The sequence below is a fragment of the Stenella coeruleoalba genome, assembly GCF_951394435.1.
Source record: "Stenella coeruleoalba genome assembly, chromosome: 4".
NCBI classification, from domain to species: Eukaryota; Metazoa; Chordata; class Mammalia; order Artiodactyla; family Delphinidae; genus Stenella; species Stenella coeruleoalba.
In genome coordinates this window covers 123043839-123069011 of record NC_137149.1, presented here as the reverse complement: position 1 = coordinate 123069011, position 25173 = coordinate 123043839, and the positions used below count along the sequence as shown (strand labels likewise).

The window sequence follows — 25173 nt, the reverse complement described above, 5'->3', positions numbered from 1 at the left end:
TTTTGAATTATTTCCCAATAGTGTTATCGAGTTAACCTTGCAAGTAAACTGCACACCAGGAAAGAAAATGTGTAAAAGGAACACCCACATGAACATTTACCTTCCACTGCTCTTTTGAAGAACACTTTGCAGCTGCCACAGGTCACTACACCATAGTGACATCCTGAAGCCTCATCCCCACACACCAAACATATTTTGGAAGGTCTTGAGGATCCAGTGGAAACACTTCGTAAAGTAGAGCTGGGGAAAGAAATCAAGATTTAAATAACTACAGTGTAGTGGCACATTCGACATGCTGTACAGCTTAGCTCAATATCTGTCAATCATCTTGGTTCCATCAATGAATTCAATATGGTCCCATCCCGAGTGACTTAGGAAATGAAGGCAAAATCCTATGAGGGGAGTAATGTATCAAGAATTCTCTACAGCAAAGCCTCTTCTCAGTACTAAGAAGTCATAAATAATCCCATATAAACTTTTCTCTTCCTTTTCCTGTTTTTGAGAACGTTTACCAAAAAATATTATTTGCATTCTAGGTGAACAGAGAGGAGAGAAATCTTGAGCTGAGTCATCACAGAACTATTTTTGGCATCAAAGGGCTATTACGATACTTCTCAACTCTCTTCACTGGGACTCAGATTATATCTCAATTTATGCCAGATAAAAAACTCTCCCCTCTCCAAAACAATCCACAAATTAAAATTCAAATAATTCTTGTCTCTTTTGCCAGGAATTTTACTCCTCCAAGCTCCTGCATATTCTCCCATGTTACCTTACCTAGGTATGTTCAAATTGCTTCATTTCGCTTACTAATTTAAAGGGGCACAGTCAATACTAAAAACAAGCCATATATGGTAACTATCTCAGGTACCTTTCATGGTAAGAAACTGAAGGGTGCAGTTTTTAGGGACAAATTTAACCTTTTAAGCAACAATCTACATGAATCCTTTTTTTTTTTTTTTTTTTTTGCGGTATGCGGGCCTCTCCCGTTGCGGAGCACAGGCTCCAGACGCGCAGGCTCAGCGGCCATGGCTCACGGGCCCAGCCGCTCCGCGGCATGTGGGATCTTCCCGGACCGGTGCACGAACCCACGTCCCCTGCATCGGCAGGCGGACTCTCAACCACTACGCCACCAGGGAAGCCCTATACGAATACTTTTAAAGGAGACTCTTGTCAAGCTACATTACATATTCCCGTGCCGGTTTATGGCACAATCTGAACAAAATTGTTTTAAATTCTAATAAGGTCTCATAGTTCAGTGACCGATGTGTGCCAAGCAGGCAAAGAATTCGATTTTTTTTTTTCATTCCTAGCCCACATGCACTTATTGAACATCTACCCACAGGTCCTGTGCAAGGTACTGAGGAAATAAATATAGACTGCTCAGTCCCTGTCCTCAAAGTTGGTGGAGACATGCAGCATTATGGCCTGAGCTTAGGTGCGGGGTAATACGGCAGCACATGGTAGGCTCAGCCTTCCATACTGGGAAAGCTAGGAATATACCAGTCAGCAGCCTTCCCCAAAGGTGACAGCTGAGCTGAGTTCTGAAGCACGACTAGATGGTAGCCAGACAAAGACAGGGGCAGAGCAAACAGAATGTGCAACGCGAGCTGGAATGTGAGAGAAATTCGAGCTGAACGTGTTCAGAAAACATTGGGTAGATTTTTTGTATGTCAGCACCATCACCTTGTTGTCCTAGCTTTATGTCTCCATGTAAAACAGCAGGAACATAAAAACTCCAAGAAAACATATGAAATGGCTAGAATGGTGATGATTTCTGTTTTTCAAATTAGCTAAATGTGATACTATTGCCTTCGTGATTTTTTTAAAATTGATTTTATACGTTTTAACTACACTCTCACCAAAAACAGATGAAGGAACAAACTATGCAGCTGCTCAGAGCACTGCAGCATGACTGACTTTCTAGAAAAATGACTTCTTAAATCAAAGGCTGAAACAGTGTTCTCCAAAGTTGTTTCTCCTTCTGAGAAAAGTGCTCTTTATTATTTTTATTAGCGTCCTTTGACTTCTTTATGGCATTCAAAACATTCCATTTCAGCCCCAGTAACTTCTTCGGCATATTGGCCAGTAGAACTCAACCCATACTCTCTCTTACGCTTCACAGGAAAATACCATGATTGCATAAACAATTAGACTACAACTTAAAAACCATCATTAACATGTAAGTGCTTTTTTACAACTGCAAGCATACATGGGATTTGTATTTAACATTTTTGTGAGCCTTGGTCTTGGTCCTCAAACTGAAGAGTCTCTTAACTTTGGTCTTTGGAACTCTCCTCTTCTATCCAAATACACTTTCCTTGGCTCAGTCAATGGCAACTGCTATGGGCTGAATCATGTCCTTCTCCCCACTTCCAATTCCAATGTTGAAGTCCTAGTCCCTAAGACAGAGGGTGACCTTTTTTTTTTAAACCGAAGTACAGCTGATTTACAATGTTGTGTTCATTTCTGTTGTACAGCAAAGTGACTCAGTTTTTTATCTATGTCTATATCTATATATGCACACACACATTCTTTTTTATATTCTTTTCCATTATGGTTTATCCCAGGATATTGAATACAGCTCCCTGTGCTATTCAGTAGGACCCTGTTGTCCGACCATTCCATATATAATAGTTTGCATCTACTAACCCCAGACTCACAGTCCATCCCTCCCCACCTCCCCCTCCCCCTTGGCAACCACGAGTTTGTTCTCTGTGTCTGCGAGTCTGTTTCTGCTTCATAGATAGGTTCATTTGTGTCATATTATAGATGCCACGTATAAGTGATATCATGTGGTATTTGTCTTTCTCTTTCTGACTTACTTCACTTAGTATGATAATCTCTAGTTGCATCCATGTTGCTGCAACTGGCATGAATTCATTCTTTTTTATGGCTGAGTAGTGTTCCATTGTGGATATGTACCGCATCTTCTTCATCCATTCATCTGTCAATGGACATTTTGGTTGTTTCCATGTTTTGGCTATTGTGAATAGTACTGCTACGAACATAGGGGGTGCATCTATCTTTTTGAATTATAGTTTTGCCCGGATATGTGCCCAGGAGTAGGATTGCTGGATCATACGGTAATTTCATTTTTAGTTTTCCATCAGAGTGTAATCTTATTTGGAAATATGGTCATAGCAGATATGATTAGTTAAGATGAGGTCATTTTGGAGAAGGGTCATCCCTAATCCAATATGATTGGGGTTCTTAGTAAAAAGAGGAAATTAGGACACAGACACACACAGAGAGAATGCTGTGTGAAGATGAAGAGAGTGATACTCGTACAAGTCAAGGAACGCCAAAGACGGCCAAGAAACCACCAGAAGCTAGGAGAGAGGGATGGAACAGATTCTCCCTCACAGCCTTCAGAAGGAACTAACTCAGCTGACACGTTAAACTTGGCCAAGCCTACAGAACCATGAAACAATGTATTTCTGTTGCCGAAGCCACCCATTTGTGGTACTTTGTTATGCAGCCCTAGCCGACCGATACAGCAACTTGGACTCATCCCTGACTCTTCCTTCTCCCTAGTTTCCTTCTCAATCTGTTCAATTCTATTTACTTTACCCTCAAAAAACATCCAGATTCTGATCACTTTCCACACCTCCTCTGGGACCACTCTAGTCCAAGCCATCAACACCTCTTCCCAGGATGTGTGGAAGTCTGTTCGCTCATCTTCCTGTTTCTCCTTGCCTCCTTCCTTCCCCTGTAGCCAGAACGGTCCTTATTCACTCCTTTGCTCAAAACCATCCAAAGGCTCAGAGGAAAAGCCAAAGTCATCCTATGACCACAGGGCCCCAATGTGGCCCCTGAGACCTTACGAACCTTTCTCTCTTGTTTGCTGCCCTTCAGCAACACTGGCATCCTTGCCAGACCTCAAACACACCAGGCGTGCCCCCACTTCGGGGCCTTTGCACGTGCTGCCCCCTGTTCATCCAGATATCTATACAACCCCACACCCCCACCTCCCTTCAGGGTGTCATCCAAATGTCACTTTCTCAGTCAGGCCTTTTCTGCCCCCTCTACTGAAGACACCCCTTCTTCAAAACCCCCTTCCCCTTCTGCTTTATTTTCCTCCCTAGCACATGTCACCAGCTAACATGCTGTGTATTTTCCTTCTTTAGTCTGTTTATTGTTTGCTTCATCCACACAAGAAGGTAAACTCAACAGGGGCCTGGATTTGCTTCTGTGTTATTTGCCACTATGTCCCCAGGGCATGGCATAGTCCCTGGTACCTATCAGCCTCCCAATTAACACTTGGGATAAAATGAGTGATCTCAGATGACTGGCCTTTTCATCAGTTTTGAACTCCTACTGCATTCCTTACATATAAGAATGTGATTGGTTTTTAACTGTCTTGAGAGTGAAAAGTATGTAGTGGAACCGAATGCAGAGAAGTCAAAGCATAGCATCGAAAAGATGCATTGTGAAATCCCAATTAAAACAGTAATTTGGCTCAATGACAAAATTAAAGCAAAGGGGGATTATTTTTCCTTCTTGTTCACTAACATCTCTCAATGACAAGGGAGCACACTTGCCTCTACGTGTCTCTCGCCAGCCCTCTGCTTCTTCGGTTTCTGTAACAGTGTACTGAGCTCGGTCTCTATTTCTCAGGCTCTTTCTCATTGTCTATATCACCAATGTAGATTTTCTTTGGCGTTCTACCTTTGGCCATCTTTTTTTCTCATTTCTACACTTTATCCCGTAATGACCTTATCCACTCTCCCAGCTCAAACAGCTCTCCTGGTGAATGACTTCCCGAATCTTTATATCCAGCTCCAACCTCTCCCCAGTGTTCCAATTTCATGTGTTCACTTCCTTTACATAACTTCCCAGCCTCTGTGGTCTACTGGCCTCTGGAAGGGTACTGCCATCTGCTAGGCACCCAGGTTCAAACCTTCATTAACACGTCTAGTCAGTTACCAAGTTCTGCTTCTCCAGGCCTGTCTCCCATCACTTCTCTTCACCCTGTTGGGAACCCAGGTTCAGACCCTTGTCACTTCCTCAGGCTTCTTCCCCAACCCTCCAGTTCATTCTACAGTGGCTGACAAATGACGTTTCCTGTTATACAGTTCTGATTCTAGTACTGCCCAGTTCAGAATCTTCCATCATCCCTACACAACACCACCATAAATGATAACGTTCCTGTCCCTCTTCCTTCATGCCTGCCCCCGCAGGTTCTCTCACGCTTGTGCTCGCCCCACTGCAACATCCCTGTTGAGGTGCTGTGGGTACCACCATCTGTACACCTACCCTCGCTCCAACTCCTGGGAAAACTGTCCATCCTTCAAGGGCCCCTAATGTTCTTCCGGCAGGATGCACCTCTCTCCCTTCTGATTTGCTTTCGTGAATTCCTGATTTGCTCACCCCCCTCCCCCAACGGTCATCACTTCTGCCCCGACATTCGTGATTTGTGTCCTTATCCTAATCCTTTGAGGGCAAAGACCTTGTCCTCTGCCTCTCTGTACTCTCTGCTGCCATTAGTGTGGAGCTGGGACTATTTATTGAATGAATGAAATCACAACCTTAATCTCATCACAGCAGAACATAAATTTCCAAAAGGCAATTTTAAAGAAGATAAATGAATGAGGCCAAGGTTATAGGTTCAATTCCTATATGGTTCATTTAGCTTTGCACAGAGGCGAAAAAACATCCGGGGAGACAGACTATCCTCAAAAGCTCAGCGAGCTATCCCACAAGCGTCTGCATTAGTAACAAAGAAGACAGGCCACAAAGTGTGGACGGGTCAGGAAAACTCCAGTCTCCACTGACACCCTTTCATGTGATTACCTCTGAAACTGAAAGATGGGACATGGTTGGAAGGGTATATGTCTGGTTTCAGGAAATACGTTATTACATTTTATAAGCAGGGAGAGGGAGGAGAGGAAAAGGAGGAGAAGGGAGCAGACCTTGAACTCACTTGTTAGATTCTGGGTTATATCAAAACACAAAGCTTATTGAGTGATTTCTGGATGTAAGAATTCACCTTTATAGTATGTATAATCCATTAACATCTTATAACATCTAAGCATCTTCATGGGATGTGAGTCCCAAACACGCAGGGGTAAAGGCAGGCACAGGAGCTCAGTAAGGAAGCCTGGTTCCGGTTCTAGCTCAGCCACTAACTGATAAAACCTTAACAAAATCACCTCTCCTCTTTGGGCCGTAATTCTCACCACAAGAATGTTGAACAGATCATCTCTAAGATCCTTTTCAAGATACCCCTTTAAGATAAATATGGGCACAAAAGATAAATGGAACACCCTGTCATGATCAAGCTTTATTTGAAGTGGATTTCAAGCTCAAGTTAAAGACAGCACCTTACACACAGTAAACAGCCATTGTCTGATCTAGATCAAGCATGAAAACATCTGCATGTAAAAACTTATTCTTTCTAGAACAGCTAATCCTATGGCACTTAAAATCTTTCTTGCATCTACATGATTGTGTCTTTGCTGATTCTGCTTAAAAATTCTGCATAAATGTATGCATTCAAATGGTATTCTACCCACTAAAAACCATTTTAACAGCAACGAGTTGGGAAAAACTACCCAAACTGGTCATTTTTGGTCTTGGTAATCAAAGAAATAACATGCACAGAATTTTATTATCCACAAAGGTGGTTCACAGGGTTTTAGACAAATGTTAAAGTACTATATAAAGCAGAAATGAGTGAGCATTGCATTTCCACTTGTAAAGACAAGTGTCTCTCTTCGGGAAACACAAGGAAGGTGCAACTATTTTCAGTACCAAGTAGAATAGTTCTAATGACTCAGTGAAGAGCTAAAGAGATTAATCAAAGGTTCATGCTGATTTGGGTGACAATTGGGAGGGGATATCCTAACCAATTATCAAAAACACTTACTGGGCAATCTTTTTCCACGAAATGGTTGGAGGCTTAGGGAGAAGCAATAAGAAGCTGTGTGAGAAAAAGGGATTTCTACCGACTGAACTGGAAAATTGGGCTGAGAATCTATAATGTACCATGTTGTTCCAGGAATTACCATGTTATTTCCCCATCTTTATAACAATTACATAACAACACCATAGTGATTGATCCACCACTATTCAGTGACCAGAAATTCTTCACATGACAAGGAGTTTGTCCCCTGTCTCAAGCTCACTCAACATCAATGAAGCAAACCTGTCTTTTGTACTTTCACTTAATCAGAGATGCTTCTACCATCATCACCAGCTGCTGAAAAGTTCAATCTTTCCACATGCAATCAATTCAAGCATTCATTCAGTGATCTAGAGCAGAGTGAGAGTTTGGAGGCCTATGCAAACAATACTTCAGGAAACATCCTTCTATCTGAACATGCTGGTGTGTTTTAAATCCTTCATTAATTAAGCTATTCATTGGAAGCCTGCTATGCCCCCCCCCCTTTTCTAGGCACTCAGATGAGTAAGAAAAAGTCCCTATTCTCATGGACTTTCTACTACAGTAGAAGAGAACAACAATACAGAAGGAAATAAATTCAGACAGTGGTAAGTGCTTTGAAGAAAATGACAGAGACCGAGATTGGCTGGGGCAGTGGAAGGTTAGGATTCTTTAGAAAGGTAGCCTGGGAAGGCATCTCTGGCGAGACTGAAAGGACAAAGTAGCCAGCCATGCGAAGATGCCAACAGAGGGAAGAGCAAGTGCAAAATCCCTGAGGAAGGAATGAACATGACACGTTCCAGAGATGGAAACGAGGGCAAATGAGTAGTAGCCGAAAGGAGGCAGGAGAGATGGGAGGAGGTAGGATGTGTGGGCCAAGAGGACAGAGAGAGACTACATGGGTCTCGAGGGCTGTGGTGATGACTCAGGATGCCAGTTTAAGTGCCATCACGAGTGATGTGAATATTGAGATGTTTGAAGCAGAAGGGTAATATGATCTGCATGACATTTAAAAATCTGACTTTGGCTGTTGCCTGGAGAATGGACTACAGGAGTGGGTGATGTTGGAAGTGGGGAGACCAGCCACGTGAGCTCCAGCAATTATCCAGGCAGGAGATGACAGAGCTTGGATTTAGCTTAAAGCAGTGAAGACAGTGAGAAATGGCCTTTTTCGCTCTTTAAGTAGATAGTACCCACTGGACTTGCAGAAAAATTGTATGGTGGTGCTGTTTATATTTTCATAGTGGAATGAAGAGCAGTTTGGCAGTTCAGGGGAGTCTGTTTTGGACCCGACAGTGGTAAAACGGTTATCAGTAATGGTATGTTCCTATTTTTGTAAATAATACAATAGCAATAATACTAAATGATAGTCTATCCATAGGAAAAACTGGGAGCAAACATATATCAGTCTTATTTAACCTTTCTGGGCCCACTTTGTCATCTGTTAAGGAGTGATAACAAAAGTCCTACCTTATAGGGTTCTTACAGATTAAATTAGTCAATACATACATACATACATATAGATAGAGATATATTTTAAAGGAATCCAATTTTTATTGTAACAGTTATCAAAATATTTTTTTCTTTTCCATTAAGGTTTATTACAGGATACTGAATATGGTTCCCTGTGCTATACAGTAGGACCTTGCTGTTTATTTTACATATAGTAGTTTGCATCTGCTAATCCCAAACTCTTAATTCATCCCTCCCCCACCCCCTTTCCCCTTTGGTAACCATATGTTTGTTCTCTAGGTCTGTGAGTCTATTTCTGTTTTGTAAAAAAGTTCATTTGTGACGTATTTTAGATTCCACATATACATGATATATGGTATTTGTCTTTCTCTTTCTGACTTACTTCACTTAGTATGATAATCTCTAGGGCCATCCATGTTGCTGCAAATTGCATTATTTCATTCTTTCTTATGGCTGAATTACTCAATATATTTAAGAGCACACACAACGGTGTCTGACACATATTCAGCACTATTTAAATTCTGACTATTATGAATCAGTATTATTGTTGGACCTACAACTCTTTTTTTAATTCATTTATTAATTTATTTATTTTTGGCTGCGTTGGGTCTTCGTTGCTGTGCACGGGCTTTCTCTAGTTGCGGTGACCCAGGGCTACTCTTCGTTGCAGTGTGTAGGCTTCTCATTGCGGTGGCTTCTCTTGCTGCGGAGCACAGGCTCTAGGCGGGCAGGCTTCAGTAGTTGTGGCTCACGGGCTCTAGAGCGTAGGCTCAGTAGTTGTGACGCATGGGCTTAGTTGCTCCGTGGCATGTGGGATCTTCCCGGACCAGGGCTCGAACCCGTGTCCCCTGCATTGGCAGGCGGATTCTTAACCACTGCACAACCACGGAAGTCCCTACAACTCTTAATAGAGACTGGCATAGTAGGAGAACTACAGATAATTCTACTTTTCTATAGCATATTTTTCTGTACTGCTTTAAATTTATATAAGCATGTATAACATTGGTTAGCAGCAAAAAACAAGGTTTTTAAAAATATAGTATAAGAGAGTGGTACAGCAACAGCCATATTGTTTATTTACTGTTTAGGCAATGTTCTGTGTGACTATGGATTTGAGAATCTCTTTTAAGAATTCTGGTTCCTCTGGTGACTGTAGCATGTAGGCTGGGAACAGCCACATTAGATCATCAAGATAAACAATCACTGAGATTCAAATATATACTTTTATATAAAGAACACTAAATTTAAGAAACCTAAGAATTTGGAGAACACTCAATATACAAAAAATACATTTCAGAAACAAATCACCTTTGACTACTAGTTTACTAAAATCCGTACCTTCATCCGCATATAAATGAGGAAAAAAAACCCTTTTGCTGACTATTTCCTTTTTGAGTCAATTTTTAACGTAAGATATCTCATTTTAGTTTTCCCACTATTTAGGGGTAATATTTGGGAGTGATTCTTGTGGTATATTTTCTTTGGTGATATTATCATCTTTGATGATAAGTGAATCATTAATGTTTTGGGGAATGATTTACCACTAAACAAAATTCCTCCTCTTAAGCCACAATTCATAATGCACCACAGACAGGAATTAAATAATTGGTACACATCTTTCAATCTCAGATGTATGAATAAAATTATAGATAAAGCTACCTGACACAGAAACTTCAAGGATATAACTAGCTTGGAAAATAAAAATTAAAGCCCCCAAAATGGCTGATTAGTCTTTTCCTATTTACCTTTTTCTTTGTTTTTACAACAGTTTATATGATTAGTAATATTTATTAGAGTGGCTCTGTTTAATAAGTATTTTCTATACTTTGAATTTCATTTAAGTGAATGCAATTTTCCCATAAAAGACTTATAATCAACAGAGCATAGCTTCAGCACAGCAGGAACGTATCCTGACAGAGATCTAGAAGGAAAAAAAGGTAGGAATATTTTGGATCACATGCTAAGCCTAGCCTAGGATGTGTAAAATTTCATTTTAAAAATAAAGATCTAGGGCTTCCCTGGTGGCGCAGTGGTTGAGAGTCCGCCTGTCGATGCAGGGGACACGGGTTCGTGCCCCGGTCCGGGAAGATCCCACATGCCACGGAGCGGCTGGGACCGTGAGCCATGGCCGCTGAGCCTGCGTGTCCGGAGCCTGTGCTCCACATCGGGAGAGGCCACACAGTGAGAGGCCTGTGTACCAAAAAATAAAAAAAATAAAAAATAAAATAAAATAAAGATCTATGCTAGAAGGACATTCAAGTAACTTTTTCTCCTTCAATTATGGCTAGACAAATTCTCACTTGATGATAATATGCAAAATCTATTTTTTTGGACAGTAGGCAAAATTATTTAACCCTAGATGAAAACGTATTTTCTAACAAAACGAAGTGTCAAATGTAATTACCGGCCACTGTACTGTTAATGAATCATTTTAATCAGGTGACTTCCACACCAGCTGTGTGGACGTCCTTCTTAGAACACAAAGATAACAAATGACTTCTATTCTCAATAAGTTTATAATCGAGCAGGGTAGGTAAGACATGGAGATTGGTAAATATTAAAGTCACTGTGTGACAGGAGTCATCCATGGCTAAAAATAAAGAATTCATAGAATCCAGTAACTTGCAGTTGGGTTGAAGGAAAGCTTCACGAAGAAATGGGGCAAGGTGAAAATGAGCTGGACCAAGAAAAACGTCCAGACAGGGACAAATGCATTGGGATCCAGAACTCAATGAGTTATACACTGACAAGCATGGAAAAAGGCCCAAATCATGAGTCTCCAACACCAGATTCAGTGGTTAGAGATGATTCTAGGACAGTGAGTTGAAACATCTGGTAGACAACTGAAAAGGTGACATGGAAAACGAAGCGAGGTACAAAGATCTACCATGTTAGAGGACACAAAGTGACTGATGACAACTGTTAATATGCACAATACGGATAATGACAACAAAAGGTCTGATGAACTGAAAGAAAACTAAGGACCACTGAATAGGGGAAGCAGGAAAAACAGGTTCAACAAGAGAAAGTTTGGAACATCACTCAAGAGGTAGGTCACCCTTAGAGAGCAAGGACTCTGGATTTTACTCTTAGAACAATGAATAAGCTCACCCCAGCAGAAGGTGAAATGAGGAGAAAAGAAGGTCACCGATGGAAATCTACAGAAAACTCACATTTCTGGTTAGGCAGGGAAAGAACTTGCTAACAAACCTGAGGAAGAAAGACAAAAGAGGCGGGAAGGCAAGATGATGCAGAGTCTTGGAATCAACGGGAGGAGATCAGGAATGGGGGACCAACAGTGTCATATGCCACCAAGAGAGCAAGACTAAAGATGAACCACTGGGCTGTGGTCACTGTTGACACTGTTGACTTTAGCGATGGTTTTTTCTGCATATATAAGATGCATATATAAGCCATATTGAAGTGAAAGGCACTCCCCATCTTCTCTATTAAGAAGTTTCCATATTCAGGGAAGTTGTCTTAGTCATAAAACTACTACCTGGTAATTTGAGCACATGCAAAGTCTCTAAAAAAGATCTAACATCAAATCATCTCCAGAAACATTTACTGAGCACATATATGCCCATCAATGGTTGCTAATACAATGACCAAATATATGTGCTAAAAAAATGCCCCCACATTTTATTTTACCTCTGTAATCACTGGCATGTCGAGTGCTAGTTATTTAGAATCCCCTTGGAAGGAATCATAAACTTATCATACGATCTGTTGGACAGTACTTTATAAAGTATGTTGGAAAGAGACTACCTCTAAGTACTTGCTTGAGTGTATAAATTATGTTTTAAGAAGATTACCACAAAATGCTTGCTTGAGTGTTTTTAATTGCAGTGACTTTGCTTTTGAAACATACTATAAACAGAAACAGACTCACAGACTTTGAAAACTTATAGTTACCAAAGGGGAAAGGTGTGGCGGAGGGATACATTAGGAGTTTGGGATTAAAATATACACATTCTTGTATATAAAATAGACAGTCAACAAGGACCTACTGTATAATACAGGGAACTCTGCTCAATATTCTGTAACAATCTATATGGGAAAAGAATCTGAAAAAGAATGGATATATGTATATGTACAACGGAATCACTTTTCTGTACGCCTGAAATTAACACATTATAAATCAACTACACTCCAATATAAAATAAAAATTAAATTAAAGAATAAAAATTGTGAAAAAAGAAACATACTATCAATATGCAACATGATTTAACTTTTCCCCCTGAACGTTAACTATCCTTATGTTAAGATGCAGACTTAGATGCTGATACGGATGGCCTGAGATTCTGAGCAGTAATGGACACTGGACCTAGCTGTGGATCCTGAACCTGAGTTATTTAGAAAATTACTGATTTCAGCATGGTTTTTTTATCACATTTTAAAGAAGTTGATGGAAAACATGCTTCATCATGGCCTTTCTGAACAACAGAATATGGCTTCTTTCTATAAATTTAATTATTCCAAACTCCAAACTGCTTTTTCCCTGAGTTGTTTCTCTTAAATTCTAGAAATAATGATTTTCATTGCCACTGATACGGCCCTCCGATTTGCCAACTCGACTCAATCAGTTATGACCGCTGCTATGCAAGGCTCGTATGTAAGATCACAGAGGTTCTGCAGCTGGCACCCTCTATCCTACCTGCCTTATACTAAGTTTTCTTCACATGGGATAAAGGGATAGCCTTCATTATTTCAAAAATTTACATGTGATAGGTTTAGAGAGGTTCATTCCAAAATCTATAAATTAATGACATTAATGACAACGTCCTGGCACATTTGCTGACATGGCACCATGACATATTTACTTCAAATCTACTCAATATCTGATTTTGAGCAGAGTTACCACCCTTGAAATATTAAAAACAGCATCTTTCTTAAATTTAATTTTTATTTTATGTTGGAGTATAGTTGATTTACAATGTTGTGTTAGCTTCAGGTGTACAGAAAGCGATTCCGTTGTACATATACATATATCCAGTCCTTTTCAGATATTTTTCCCATATAGGTTATTACAGAATATTGAGTAGAGTTCCCTGTGTTATACAGTAGGTCCTTGTTGATTATCTATTTTGTATACAGTCGTGTGTATATGTTAATCCCAACCGCTTAATTTATCCCCCTTTCCCCTTTGGTAACCTAAGTTTGAAAAACAGCCTCTTAGTATGTCATCAAAAGTCCTAAGGAATGCTTATATTAACTGGATCAAATAAATTCATTCTTTACCATCTCAGTTTCTGAATGATCAATGAGGTATCACCACTTTAGAGTTAGGGAAAAAAATTGAAAAATAAATCCCAAATTATTAACGTATTTTGTTAGAGTTAATTCTATAATTGTGAAATGACATCACTGCGTTCAGATCAGCTTAATACTCTGAAATGACCTTTCAGTAAAGGTATAAGGAATCTATCAGAAAAAAATCTTTTCCATTCACACTTTAGTTTATAACAGGTCAAAAGAATATTCCTTTTCAAAACACTAATACATTTTTCTAGTTACGAGGGTTTTCTTCACGGGAGCCTACAGTCTAACCACACACGAAAAGAGCCACCTTGTCCTCATTCTGCTTGAAGGCAGGATGACTCAAGGCTGGCTCCTGTCGGCGGGCATCACTACAAGGAGTGGTTTGGTCAGAGCTGCAAAAGGCTACTCAGGGAAATGACCAGCCTCACTGGTAAGCTCTGAAAAGAAGGCATATGTGTGCACAGACACCTGAAGAGGAACACATATGTACCCTCAAACATGCAAGAATCTTCTGCAGTATTCTTCTGCTCTGCAGGTATTCCTCATAAGAACTCCCTCAGAAGAAAATGGCAGAGGCTTTAAGGAGGAGCCAGCATAGGGCACTAGTCAGTAGACTTGGATGACTGAATCTGCAAGGAAATTCAGAGGCGCCTTTTCGACTCCACCCCCCTACCCTTCAGGACTGAGGGATCAATGCTGTACTGTTCCATCTGAGCCGCCTACGCTCGCCTTTAAGTTCCCTACAGAGCTCCCTTTTAAACTTCTCCTGCTTAAGCACAGTCTGTAGGATTAAGCCTACATATGAAATTGCTGTTCAACTGTTTCTGACCTGCAAAAGCAGGCATTTCTTATGGTTGCATTTAACACATTTCTGGACACTGGTTTCAATGATAAAACCAGGGTCTATCACAGGACAGCATTTCCAGATCGATAAAATCATCATCTACGATTAAGTGGGCAATAGCATTCTACTAAGTATGATGGTCTCAGGTCTTCAAGGTAACACACTGAAGTACTGAGGTGAACTTAGATATTGCTGATCCCACCCCCAGACCGCCGAGTTCCTTTCCATTACCATGTTCTCCAGCAATTTTGGCTCTTATTTTAAAAACTGTTCATTTTTTCTGATCGATTTCGTTACTTTTACTTTTCAGTGAAATGCTAGTATAAAAAAATTAATAAACAAAACCGTATGCTCATTTTCTGACTTGACATGAACAGAACAATGACAGAATCCTGTGTACTTTCTTTGGGTCTTTATTATTCTTAGGGTTTGACATGTCGGGCTGTTACTCTGATTGCCTCCCTCCAAAAATACTTGACACCCAAGGTTTCACAAAGGCTGGGTTTTGGCACGCAAAGACCGTCTGCACCCATGTGTTGACTCAGTGTGGCTCCATGCGGCCAACTCAGAGGTTCATAAAAATGCAGGAGTTATTTCACGAGCTATCATCTTGTCCAGGTATCTTGTACCCTACTTTACTCTTAAGGAAAAAAAGCAAGACAAAAAATATCTATCAAATACTCTGCTTCTTCCTTCTCCTCTTCCACCTCTGTCCCCACCTTCCTACTGCCCCAACCCCACTATCATACATATTTTGGCTTTGAGAAAAAAGCCACCACTATTATTAGAGGTGTGGGTATATTTGGTTCTTGTAGAAAAGACATTAAAAGTATTTAAATATTTCATTTAAATGGAAGGGACCATTTAGGTATTTGCCAGTAGTGGACCCACCTTTTTTCTAGCTAGCTCACATATACCTTCTTCCTCACCGTGTCTCTGTAACTAAGGAATAGGGATAGTCACCTCCACATCTCCCTCCAAACCCAGAGGTCCTGTGCTGTGAGCAATAAGCAGGTGTTGCAACAACTGTTTTGTCCCTCTTTTCACTTACTTGACACCATTACTGAGCACCTAGCATATGCCAGGCATTGTCCTAAGTCTTGACCAGCTAACAAAATACACTAAAATCCCTGTAATTTGGAGGTCATGCTCTTGGGCTCAGATGGGGGTGGAGGGGCAAGGGGACTGCATAAATCCCTACTGGAAAGTAAAGGAATGTTGATATATGTATTAACTTCTGAAACCATTTAAAATTATTTTCCTCACTCTTATAAAACATATCAAGCCTGCTTAAAAGAGTTCTTCCTCAAAGCAGGAAAAACCAAAATGAAAGGTCTAGATTCAGTTAACTCAATGTAACTTCTTGTAAATGAGATGACAGTCATGAGACTCAAGAAAGTACCCCCAAGAGTACTGAATCAGGATTTAAATACATACTTTCATGGTTTAGTCCTGGGGTGTGTGTGTGTGTTTGTGTGTGTGTGTGTGTGTGTGTGTGTTTGTGTGTGTGTGTGTGTGTGTGTGTGTGAAAATGCCCTTGGAATTTAAGTAAACACGCTAGTCTTTTCTTGCTTTCAGTGAGATGTGGCAGTCCTTCCAATAAAAGGTACTCATGTTTTTACAACTGGCATGAATACTCCATTTAATTATCTTCCAATGTTGTGAAAATCTGTACTTATGAAAAGACAATCGTTAACTTGCACCAAAATAACTTTTATCATTTTCCTGACATTCTTAAGAGCAATCACAGAAGCTTTTCTCAAAAGTTTAAAACCTCAAGTTAGGTTTTTGCCTTTGGAATGGATCTGAGAAAAGATGAAAAACATTTTAAAAACAAGGCAAACGGCATAGATATCAAAGCAAATATGACATTGTTTAGTGGTCAGAAGTAGTTCCACTAGAACTTGTGAAAAAAGAAAAAGATTTCAGAATGCCTATAAATAGTGATGAAAGACGGTGAAGTTGAGGAAGGGCGTTCCTTCAGTTTTAATAGCAACAAGGCAAGAAGCAGTGGATAAGTAACTTAGATCTATCTTGCTTCAAAAATCTTTCCCTGCCACTACTGTTGCCAGAGAAGAAGTAGACGAACGGCCATCTGATACCACCCTGATACCCACCACCAAAGATCTGAGGGAACCTGGCCTTTCTCTTTCTATTTTATTATATGGAATTACCTAATATAAGATCTACTACACCTCGTATGTTTAATCTCAGTGCCACAGAACTAGGACTGTTAGATGTCCCGACTTGATTTTAAGGACACTGCATATACCCTCTATCAAAATTGTACCATAATCACCTGTTTGCAATAAAAATTTAAAAATCTGCATCAATATTCCCTTTCTAGTGTTTGAAATCTGTATATACTATATATATTCTTTGGAAGAGATTAATATATTTTCAAACAGAGGGAACATAATACAGATGCATATACATACAAGGATGTGTATCTGGGTAAATTCTACCTGATTTAAAGAATATGGTCACCAACATTTTTTTTTTTAATACAGTAAAATAACGTTCAGGACTCAAGATAGCATCTTGGCCTTTTCTCCTCTTAATTTAATAAAACTTATCCAAACAGATAATATAATTTTTAAGGGCCCAGGAAAGAAGGAGTTGGCCCCAGGGGTGCTGTGATCCCAGCAGGGTGGGTCACAGGGACAGCAGGAAACTTTTTTTTTTTTTAAGATTTTAGCATTTTTTATTTTTAATTTTTATTTATTTTTTTGGCCATGCTGCGCAGCATGCGGGATCTTCCCCCATCAGGGATCGAACCCGAGCCCCCTGCAGTGGGAGTGCGGAGTCCTGACCACTGGACCGCCAGGGAAGTCCAGCAGGCAACTTTCAAGAGCCAGTGTGGACACCTGAGAAGGGACACAGCTGGGACAAGAAGGTGGTCAGGAAGCAGGAAGAGAAGACACACCGGGAAAAGGGGTGTCTGCTAGAGCCAGTGGGTGCAGAGATGCCCAAAGCTGGGACAAGGAAAGTTTCCAAGTCAGGGAGGCCACTGGAAACCAGCCAACAGAATCACAGCCACCTGTGCAGCAGAGTCAGATACGAGGTAGCTGGCCCGGGCCAGGTCAAGTTGGCGGGCAGATGTACATTACAGTGTTGGGGCAGATAAACCTTGTGGTGTCAAAGTTTGCCTTGTCCTGGGAGCCTCCCCAGCTTGCCCTGGCCAATAACTGTGCTCAGCCCAGACCACGTCACAAGCAGCAACAGGCCAGCAAGTTCAGTAGGCAGTAGGCAGCTGGTGCATGGGAAAAAAGGGAAGTTGATGCAGGTGAGAAAGAAAGGAGAGAAAAACAAACCTTTAAAAAAAAACCCAAGCAGTCAGAAACAGCATAAAGTTTCTGAGTATGTTAAGTGTTTTAAGGGAAATGCTGTTAAGAACAGATGGTGTTCAGAGACACAAGTGGTAAATAATTTATTGGAGTCCTAGGAGGGTGGGTATATACAAGTTTAGTCAGGAATGTTACCTAGACGTGGCCTGTATTTCCAAGGAAGAAACAGGAAAATAATGGTAGAAATCAATTTGAGATCAAGGGAAACATAATTCTGAGGTATGCATCCAAGTTCACTGTTTATCTTCTGGGTAGAGAAGACTATTTGCTAATTGAAATAATTAGAGCCACACTAAATGGAAAGATCACTATAAAGTGAGAAGCCTAAGAAGTTAAGGGTAGGAAAAAGGATGTGTTAGGATAGAAGAATGTTCTACCGCATGTTTGTAGAATAAGAATATAATTTGTGGAGGTCTTAAATTAAGCTAAAAAGTTTTGTTCACTTTTATTTCCAAAATTTAAGTTATAGAAGCACATAGGAGTTTATGAAGAATTAAGTTTGCTATAAAGTAGATTATGCTAACTTTATGTTATAAACCATATGAAAAATATAATGAAAATAATTACCATATGCCATTCATACAACTAACAGAAGAAAATCTGGATGTTCCAAGAGTCAACAGATCCCAAGCAACTCTGAACAAATTTCTAATTCAATTTATAATTCCTGAAATAGGGAAAAATATTTCAACATAGGCTTATTTAAATAAACACATTTTATGTGAATAATATAAAATGTGATCGTAATAAATAAGGGATAATTTGGTTTGTGAAATTTCATAGTACTACTTGATTATTATTCATAAACTTCTTTTTCCTTAAAACAAGTATTAAAACCATTCTAAAATACACAGAGTATAGTGAACTCAATGGAAAATTTTCACCTCACTCAGAACCTTAGAATCCTTACTGTGAACAATTGATGAGAGCCTTAATGTGTCTGACCTGAGAATACGGAGCAGGGGAAGTGGGGTACATGTAGGGTGGGGACACCACTGGAGTGAGGTGCTATTTTGTTGATGATTTCCTATTAACTACTAGAACTCTGCGTACAAATTAGTAATTGCAGGCTCTGATTAACGTGGATCTATTTAACTGTGAGTTTCTGGAGTGTTTTTTAAATGCACACAACTCTGATGTAATGGGTCTTATAATGTGCATTTTATAGGTCCTGAAGTTGACCCAGAATCTAGGGATTAAGGACCAAATATAAGAGAGTTTACTCTTATTACTCACAGTTGCATAAAGTTTAAAGACCTAGTATGAGCACTAAACAAATAATGGCAACACAGTCATATAGGAATAGGGATTTCCTCTTCCTAATGATATGTACAGTCCCAGCAAACATTACCCCAAACCAGAAAGGGACTACAGTCCGGTAACAACAGTTACATATGGTATTTTTTAGCAAGTGGGACCAGATGAAACAGATGATTACAGACACTCTCCCTTTCCCACAATTAGTAACAGGCTGTTCCCGAGAAACAAATGTCAATCATTCACAAAGGTACCACAATTTCCTATTATTTGTTCAAGAGAAACTGAGGTAATACTGCACAGAGATACAGTATTTCTTTTACACTATGAAATAATTTACTGCTGAGTTACAACATTAATACCATAACCCAGTGATAAATTTCTCTTTTATAAACAGTTTCAAGAATACTGACAGCTGTTTTTAACTCTAGTTAAAACAACTAATTACATGTGTTTGTACATTATTTCAAGCAAGATTAAGACAGATGATAATTTACTGTGTTGAGTGACTTGATAATACCACTTAATAGATTTGTTTCATTTGATCTTTAGAAGCAAATGTTCAATTTCTAAAAGGAATGAAAATATTCATAAATAATTTTTTTGGACTATTCTTTAATAATCAAACATTTGGGAACTAGATCTATAGTAGCAACTTAAAGATCAGCATTCACCTCACTTTTTGATAAATATTAGCATAAAATCCTACAAAATGGAATATTTTCATACATAAAAGCTTAAATTCCAGCTCTTAAAGAATTTTAGTCTGTTACGTTGTAATATTAGCAAGATAATGAGTTCCCAAAGAAGACATTTAAAGACTATTAAAACAATACGAATCATCGCTGTACAGAAAATAATGTGCCCTGGAATCCTCACGGCTACTGGTCATCCTCACAGGCATATGAAGTACCACAGGATTTTAAATATTATAATAAAGTATCTAAGTGCCTAAAAATTAATCTACGTCAAACTGGATGGAAAGCAGAACACTAAATAAACACGACCTTCCTTTTCTTCCCATTATTGGAAGTGCTGTAACTATCAAGAATATGCGTTTTACACCAGACTTATGGAAAGAGGAAACAACACAGTCTAAAGACAGGACTACAATGTAAAAACAAAATATAAGCAAAGCCCTGCCCTACGTCTTCCAGCTCAAAGTATCAACCAGAGAGGGTTCAGAGTATTTATAAAAAAGCAATGCACATGCTGACAACCTTACATACAAACATAAAATGAACCTATTTTCCCTGATGTAGGGTTAACTAAGAATTTAACCTGAATCAAATCAAGCATCGCCTCCATTCCTTGCCACACTATGTAAAAGCAATAATTTTAGCTGGCTTCAAACTGACAAAAATATCTTATTTTCACCTTAAAATAATCTGTTTACATCAGGAAAAATGAAAACTTAGTAACAGGAGATAAGTGTATCCTTTAACAGAATTTCACTGAGTTCCTATGGTAGAATGAGTCTAGTTTTCAACATCTGTTCAAAGAAATTTTAAAGCTTAATGTATCCTCACAATTTTTCTGAAGTGCACTTTTTGCTATTATAACTAGAGTTAATATGCTCTTACTTCCCTGGAGAAATAAAAATGTGTTCTGCAATTTTTCAGTTTATAAATACAGTTACCTCTTCACCTAGAAGGGTTAACAGGGAAAGAAAGTTATGAGCAATACCACAAAGAATGTCAATTACAGCAAAGAAAAATTCAGTGTACTTAGAAATGCCAAGAATGGGACAGGGCTTTCAGGCTATCAAGAAAGAGAATTAAGTCTATTTCAGAGCATATATATGTACATGATATTTTTCTCTGGTAAACCCAAAATAAGGTAAGAGAAACAGATTCATATGCATTAATTCCCCTTTTATGCTAATTTTGGGTGTTATAATGTGTTTGAGAGAAGGGGTGGACGCTAGTTAGGGAAAACACTGACCAGAGAGAGAAACAATCCCAGGCCACCAGTCCTCCTTGGGCCAGAGCTGCAGGTACCTCTGGGAGCCATTTCCTTGGGAACTCCACTGAGCCTCTGACACTCCCTTTACCTCCCACTGGCACTTCATTCTTTCCTGCTCCCTGGCTCTCTAAATTCAAGCTGTCATGGCTTTGACATTCCCTCTGTTCTTTTATCCCTTTGTATAATTACAATCCCCAAAGCAGAGGAGACAGACTATGACACTAGCTAGTTAATCCCATGGGGTAAAAAAGTGGGTAAAAGATGAGAAAAATCATTTTTAATTTTCCTCTATAAAACTAGTGCCCCTGATTATATGAAAATGCAGGGAAAACTGCTGAACTATAGTTAATTACATTTAATTGAAACAAAAGTTTCAATTCAGTCAAACACTGTTGAGCACATTCTATGATTCTATATGCTATCATGACTCTGTGTTCTTTCCTAATTAAAAAAATGAACACTTTAGGTACATTTATATACTTTCAATCATTACCAGATATTTTCATTTACATTTTCTCCTTCATGATTAAGAAAATTCAACTGCAAAACATTCAGATACGTATTTTAAAGCTTCAAAAATCAGTGTTTTCTCAGCTATTTCCTATACTTTGTGCTTTCTCAATTTAAGTTCCAACCTTTGCCCTAGATTTCACTGCTTCTTTCTGCCTTATGCCTTATGAAGAGATCTGGTTAAATAGCAACGTTCTCTGAATTTTCATTTTCTATGCTTTTTACACCTCTCAATTTAGTCTGACAAATATTCAGCAAGCATCTATGCTATGCAGGGCATCATGCTAAATGTTCTGGGAGATGGAAAGATGATTCCTGTCCTTTCAAGGAACTAACAGAGAAGCAAAATATGTGTAAAGATGGTCATATGTAATATTCATAAAGGCTATATCATTTATAGAAATTGCGTCATAGAAACAAAAAAGGAAGAGATTAATTCACTTTAGAGGCAGTAATACCTGAGGTGGGCCTTGAAGTACCGGTAAGATTTTAACACCTATACGTTTTCATTAACTTATCTGAATATCTTTTAGATTATTTGTTTACTACACGGTAGGCTGAGACAATAATTAAAAACAGAACCATTTTATGTATGCAGGCAAGTCTAATATATATTACAGTATAAGAGTTTGTGCAACAGGGATAAAAGTAGAAAAGTCAAATAAGCTATTCCTTCAACAAACATTCACAAAACAGGTTAACAGAATACAGAGAGGATGCTGACAAAGTTCTTGCTGGGAAGGAGCAAGGAAACAAAGAAGAAAGAAAGTCCCAAATCAAACTGTGTGTGTGTGTATGTGCACCCGTGCACGTGAGCGAATGGGTATAGATAACCAAAGGGACAGAAATACCAGGAAATTGCCTAAAACTCATTTGGCAAGAGTAATCTGAAGAATTCCAGGAGTGGTGACAAGCGAAGGAAAATAAAAGACAAGAAAAGACAGGGGTAGGTGAAAAGACAGAGTAGCAAGGAAGGAATACAAGGTGGACATAAGTGAAAGATGGCAGTAATAGGAAGAGTAGAATTTACAAGACTGAGAAGAGAAACAAAGACGATGGTCTGGAAGGATGAGAGTTGAAGGACTCTGTAGGGAATGTAAGGAAAAGAAAACAACAAAGATGTGAGAGACAACGTTAGAAGGAAAAGGAAGGAAACAGGGCTGAGAAAAAATCACACCTAGCAAACTGCAAGAATAAATTATTTTAAATATTCTATGTGCTACAAGTGCGAACATACAGCACGTGAAAGAAGTAAGCAATCAGAATAATTGGGTCATTTTTATCATTTATCTTTAAAAGATAAGAAGGAGCATGTGAAGGAAGAAGATAACTGTAAGAAAAGTAAATAAAATAACCTTGCTTAAGAGTATGGTCAGGTAAGCCAATTTTAGTCATTACGTACAACTGAAAGGATCGGAAAAATATAAGCACCATAGATAGGTCAGTCTTACTTCTATACCAATAACATTACAAAATTCATAAGGCTCTTCAAAATATTAAACTTTTAAACAAATGATACCAGGTTTATAGCACTTAGGATTAATCAGTAGAGTCTCCTTCATGTCAAGGGATATTTTTGTAAAGAACCCATCAATAAGGGAAACACAAGAGTGACCGTGACCCCAAGAACCCAGGGTGTTCTTCCCCCATTGTGACTGCTGCTGACAAGCGTATTAGGATTCGTCAGGGAATATCAAGAAAATTTTAAAGCATTAACAACCTTAAATTCAGATGACTGTTATTTTTCAGTTGAACTATTCAATACATACCTAGTCACATTCATCTCCTTATCTACCTCTTTTTGTAACGCAACTGGCAAAAGTACTTAAAATTTCTCTCCATTTTCAAAATATAGAAGAAACATGCTGAAAATTATGCCATCTATAACAATAAAAACCCAGCAACTTATAATTCAATTCTTGGTTAATTCACAACTGCTGCTAGGACAACAAATAACTTAGTTCATTAATTCATATTTGATTACATCAGTTTCCGGTAAATCAATTTTTTTTTTTTTTTTTTTTTTTTTTGCGGTACGCGGGCCTCTCACTGTTGTGGCCTCTCCCGTTGCGGAGCACAGCCTCCGGATGTGCAGGCTCAGCGGCCATGGCTCACGGGCCCAGTCGCTCCGCGGCACGTGGGATCCTCCCGGACCGGGACACGAACCCGCGTCCCCTGCAGCGGCAGGCGGACTCTCAACCACTGCACCACCAGGGAAACCCTCATTATTCAATTTTTAACAGTAGTCAGAACAGAAATTCAAAAGCACACAAACCCCTTCAGGTCACAGACAATAGAGGGTGAGGACGGTTACCAGCCCATCTCTACCTATGTGAGGAATTACGACTTCCAAGGTGTTCCCATACCAATTCAATTCACTTTAAGAAATATTTTATTGATCTTCTACAGTATGAGAAACAATATTGTACAAAAGAATGGGACAATGCAGTAGTTCAGGGATGGGGTGCGAAAGGAGGGCTGAGCGTGAACATACCTCTCTCTACTGATACTTATTCCTCCGGGTTCTTCTCTGCATACACACGTGTCCCCAAGAAGCCTGACGACTCCTTGAGAGTACGGGCTGACTTTCTCGTCTTTGCCCAGCTAAAGGTCTGACATATCTTAATCCTCAATACATGTTTGCTGACATAAATGCATGAAGGAGTGAAGCGAAGGGTCGTGAACAGGTCTGAGTCTTCATAGCTAGCTCATGGCAGGATCAAGTCCGGGTCCTGCCCAGTGATCTTTACTTTTACCTAGAGGAATACTAGATTTGTTTCTTTTTGTAACAAATCAGGTAGGTGAACAAGTACATTTAGGTTATTTCCATAAGGATTCCTGCTAGTCCATTTTGCTGTCAAGAATCTTACTGTGACAGCATTCTGACAAGCTAGAAAGGTGAGAGGAACCATGACTGTCTGTCTTGTGAGGCAAGCTTTATTTGATACTGATATACAGAGCTCCAGTGAGCCCTTGCTGCCATCAGATGGCACACTGGCCCACGGCAGTGTGATCCCAGGCCACTGCCCAAACCTTCTGACCTTCAAGGGGAAGAGGAAGGAAACTAACACATGCTGAACATAAAAGCACTGAGGGGCTTGAGTCTTTGCATGCATTCTTTTCTTTAATTCTACAATAAGTCTTCTTGCTACAGATAATTGTTCTCACTTTATAGACGAAAAACTCAGGCCCAGAAAAAGCGAAATCTAGCTACCCTTGGTTACAGAGCGAGTATCTGGAAGAGGCAGACTTGAACCCGGGTGAGTAAGACCTGGAAGCCAGTTCTCTCTCGACATCTCTCTGGATTGTACAACACAGAGGTCATTTCCAAAGCCCAGATCTCTCGAGCAATAGCAGCTCTGAGAGCCCCACTCTAGGGGGCTTTACTTTTACGCCAAGGGTTTACTTCATAGGAAGTAAGTGAACTGAGGATGTCAGAAGAGACCAGGGCCCAGGATGTTTTCTGCTCCAAGAAGGAAGTGATTTCCCCCTTGTTGCAACCTTTCTCGTGGAATGAATTCATTAAAAAATGCTCAGGGCTCTCTAATCTGTAACTTGTATCACAGAAGACAAAGAAAAACTGACTCTCACTGAAGGATGAGGCTGAAGTTGTACCGATTCTAGGGGTG

General features: G+C 39.5%; 1 protein-coding gene across 4 annotated transcripts in view; it reads right to left on the bottom strand.

Annotated features, from left to right (window-relative positions):
• The window catches only part of NR3C2 (nuclear receptor subfamily 3 group C member 2), a 377271-nt gene that overhangs the window by 197712 nt on the left and 154386 nt on the right, over window positions 1-25173 (bottom strand). For all 4 annotated transcript variants that reach the window (XM_079920738.1, XM_079920741.1, XM_079920740.1 and 1 more), the window contains exon 3: window positions 101-240. In XM_079920738.1, the coding sequence (XP_079776864.1) occupies window positions 101-240 (140 nt within the window). The remainder of the gene's footprint in view (window positions 1-100; window positions 241-25173) is intronic.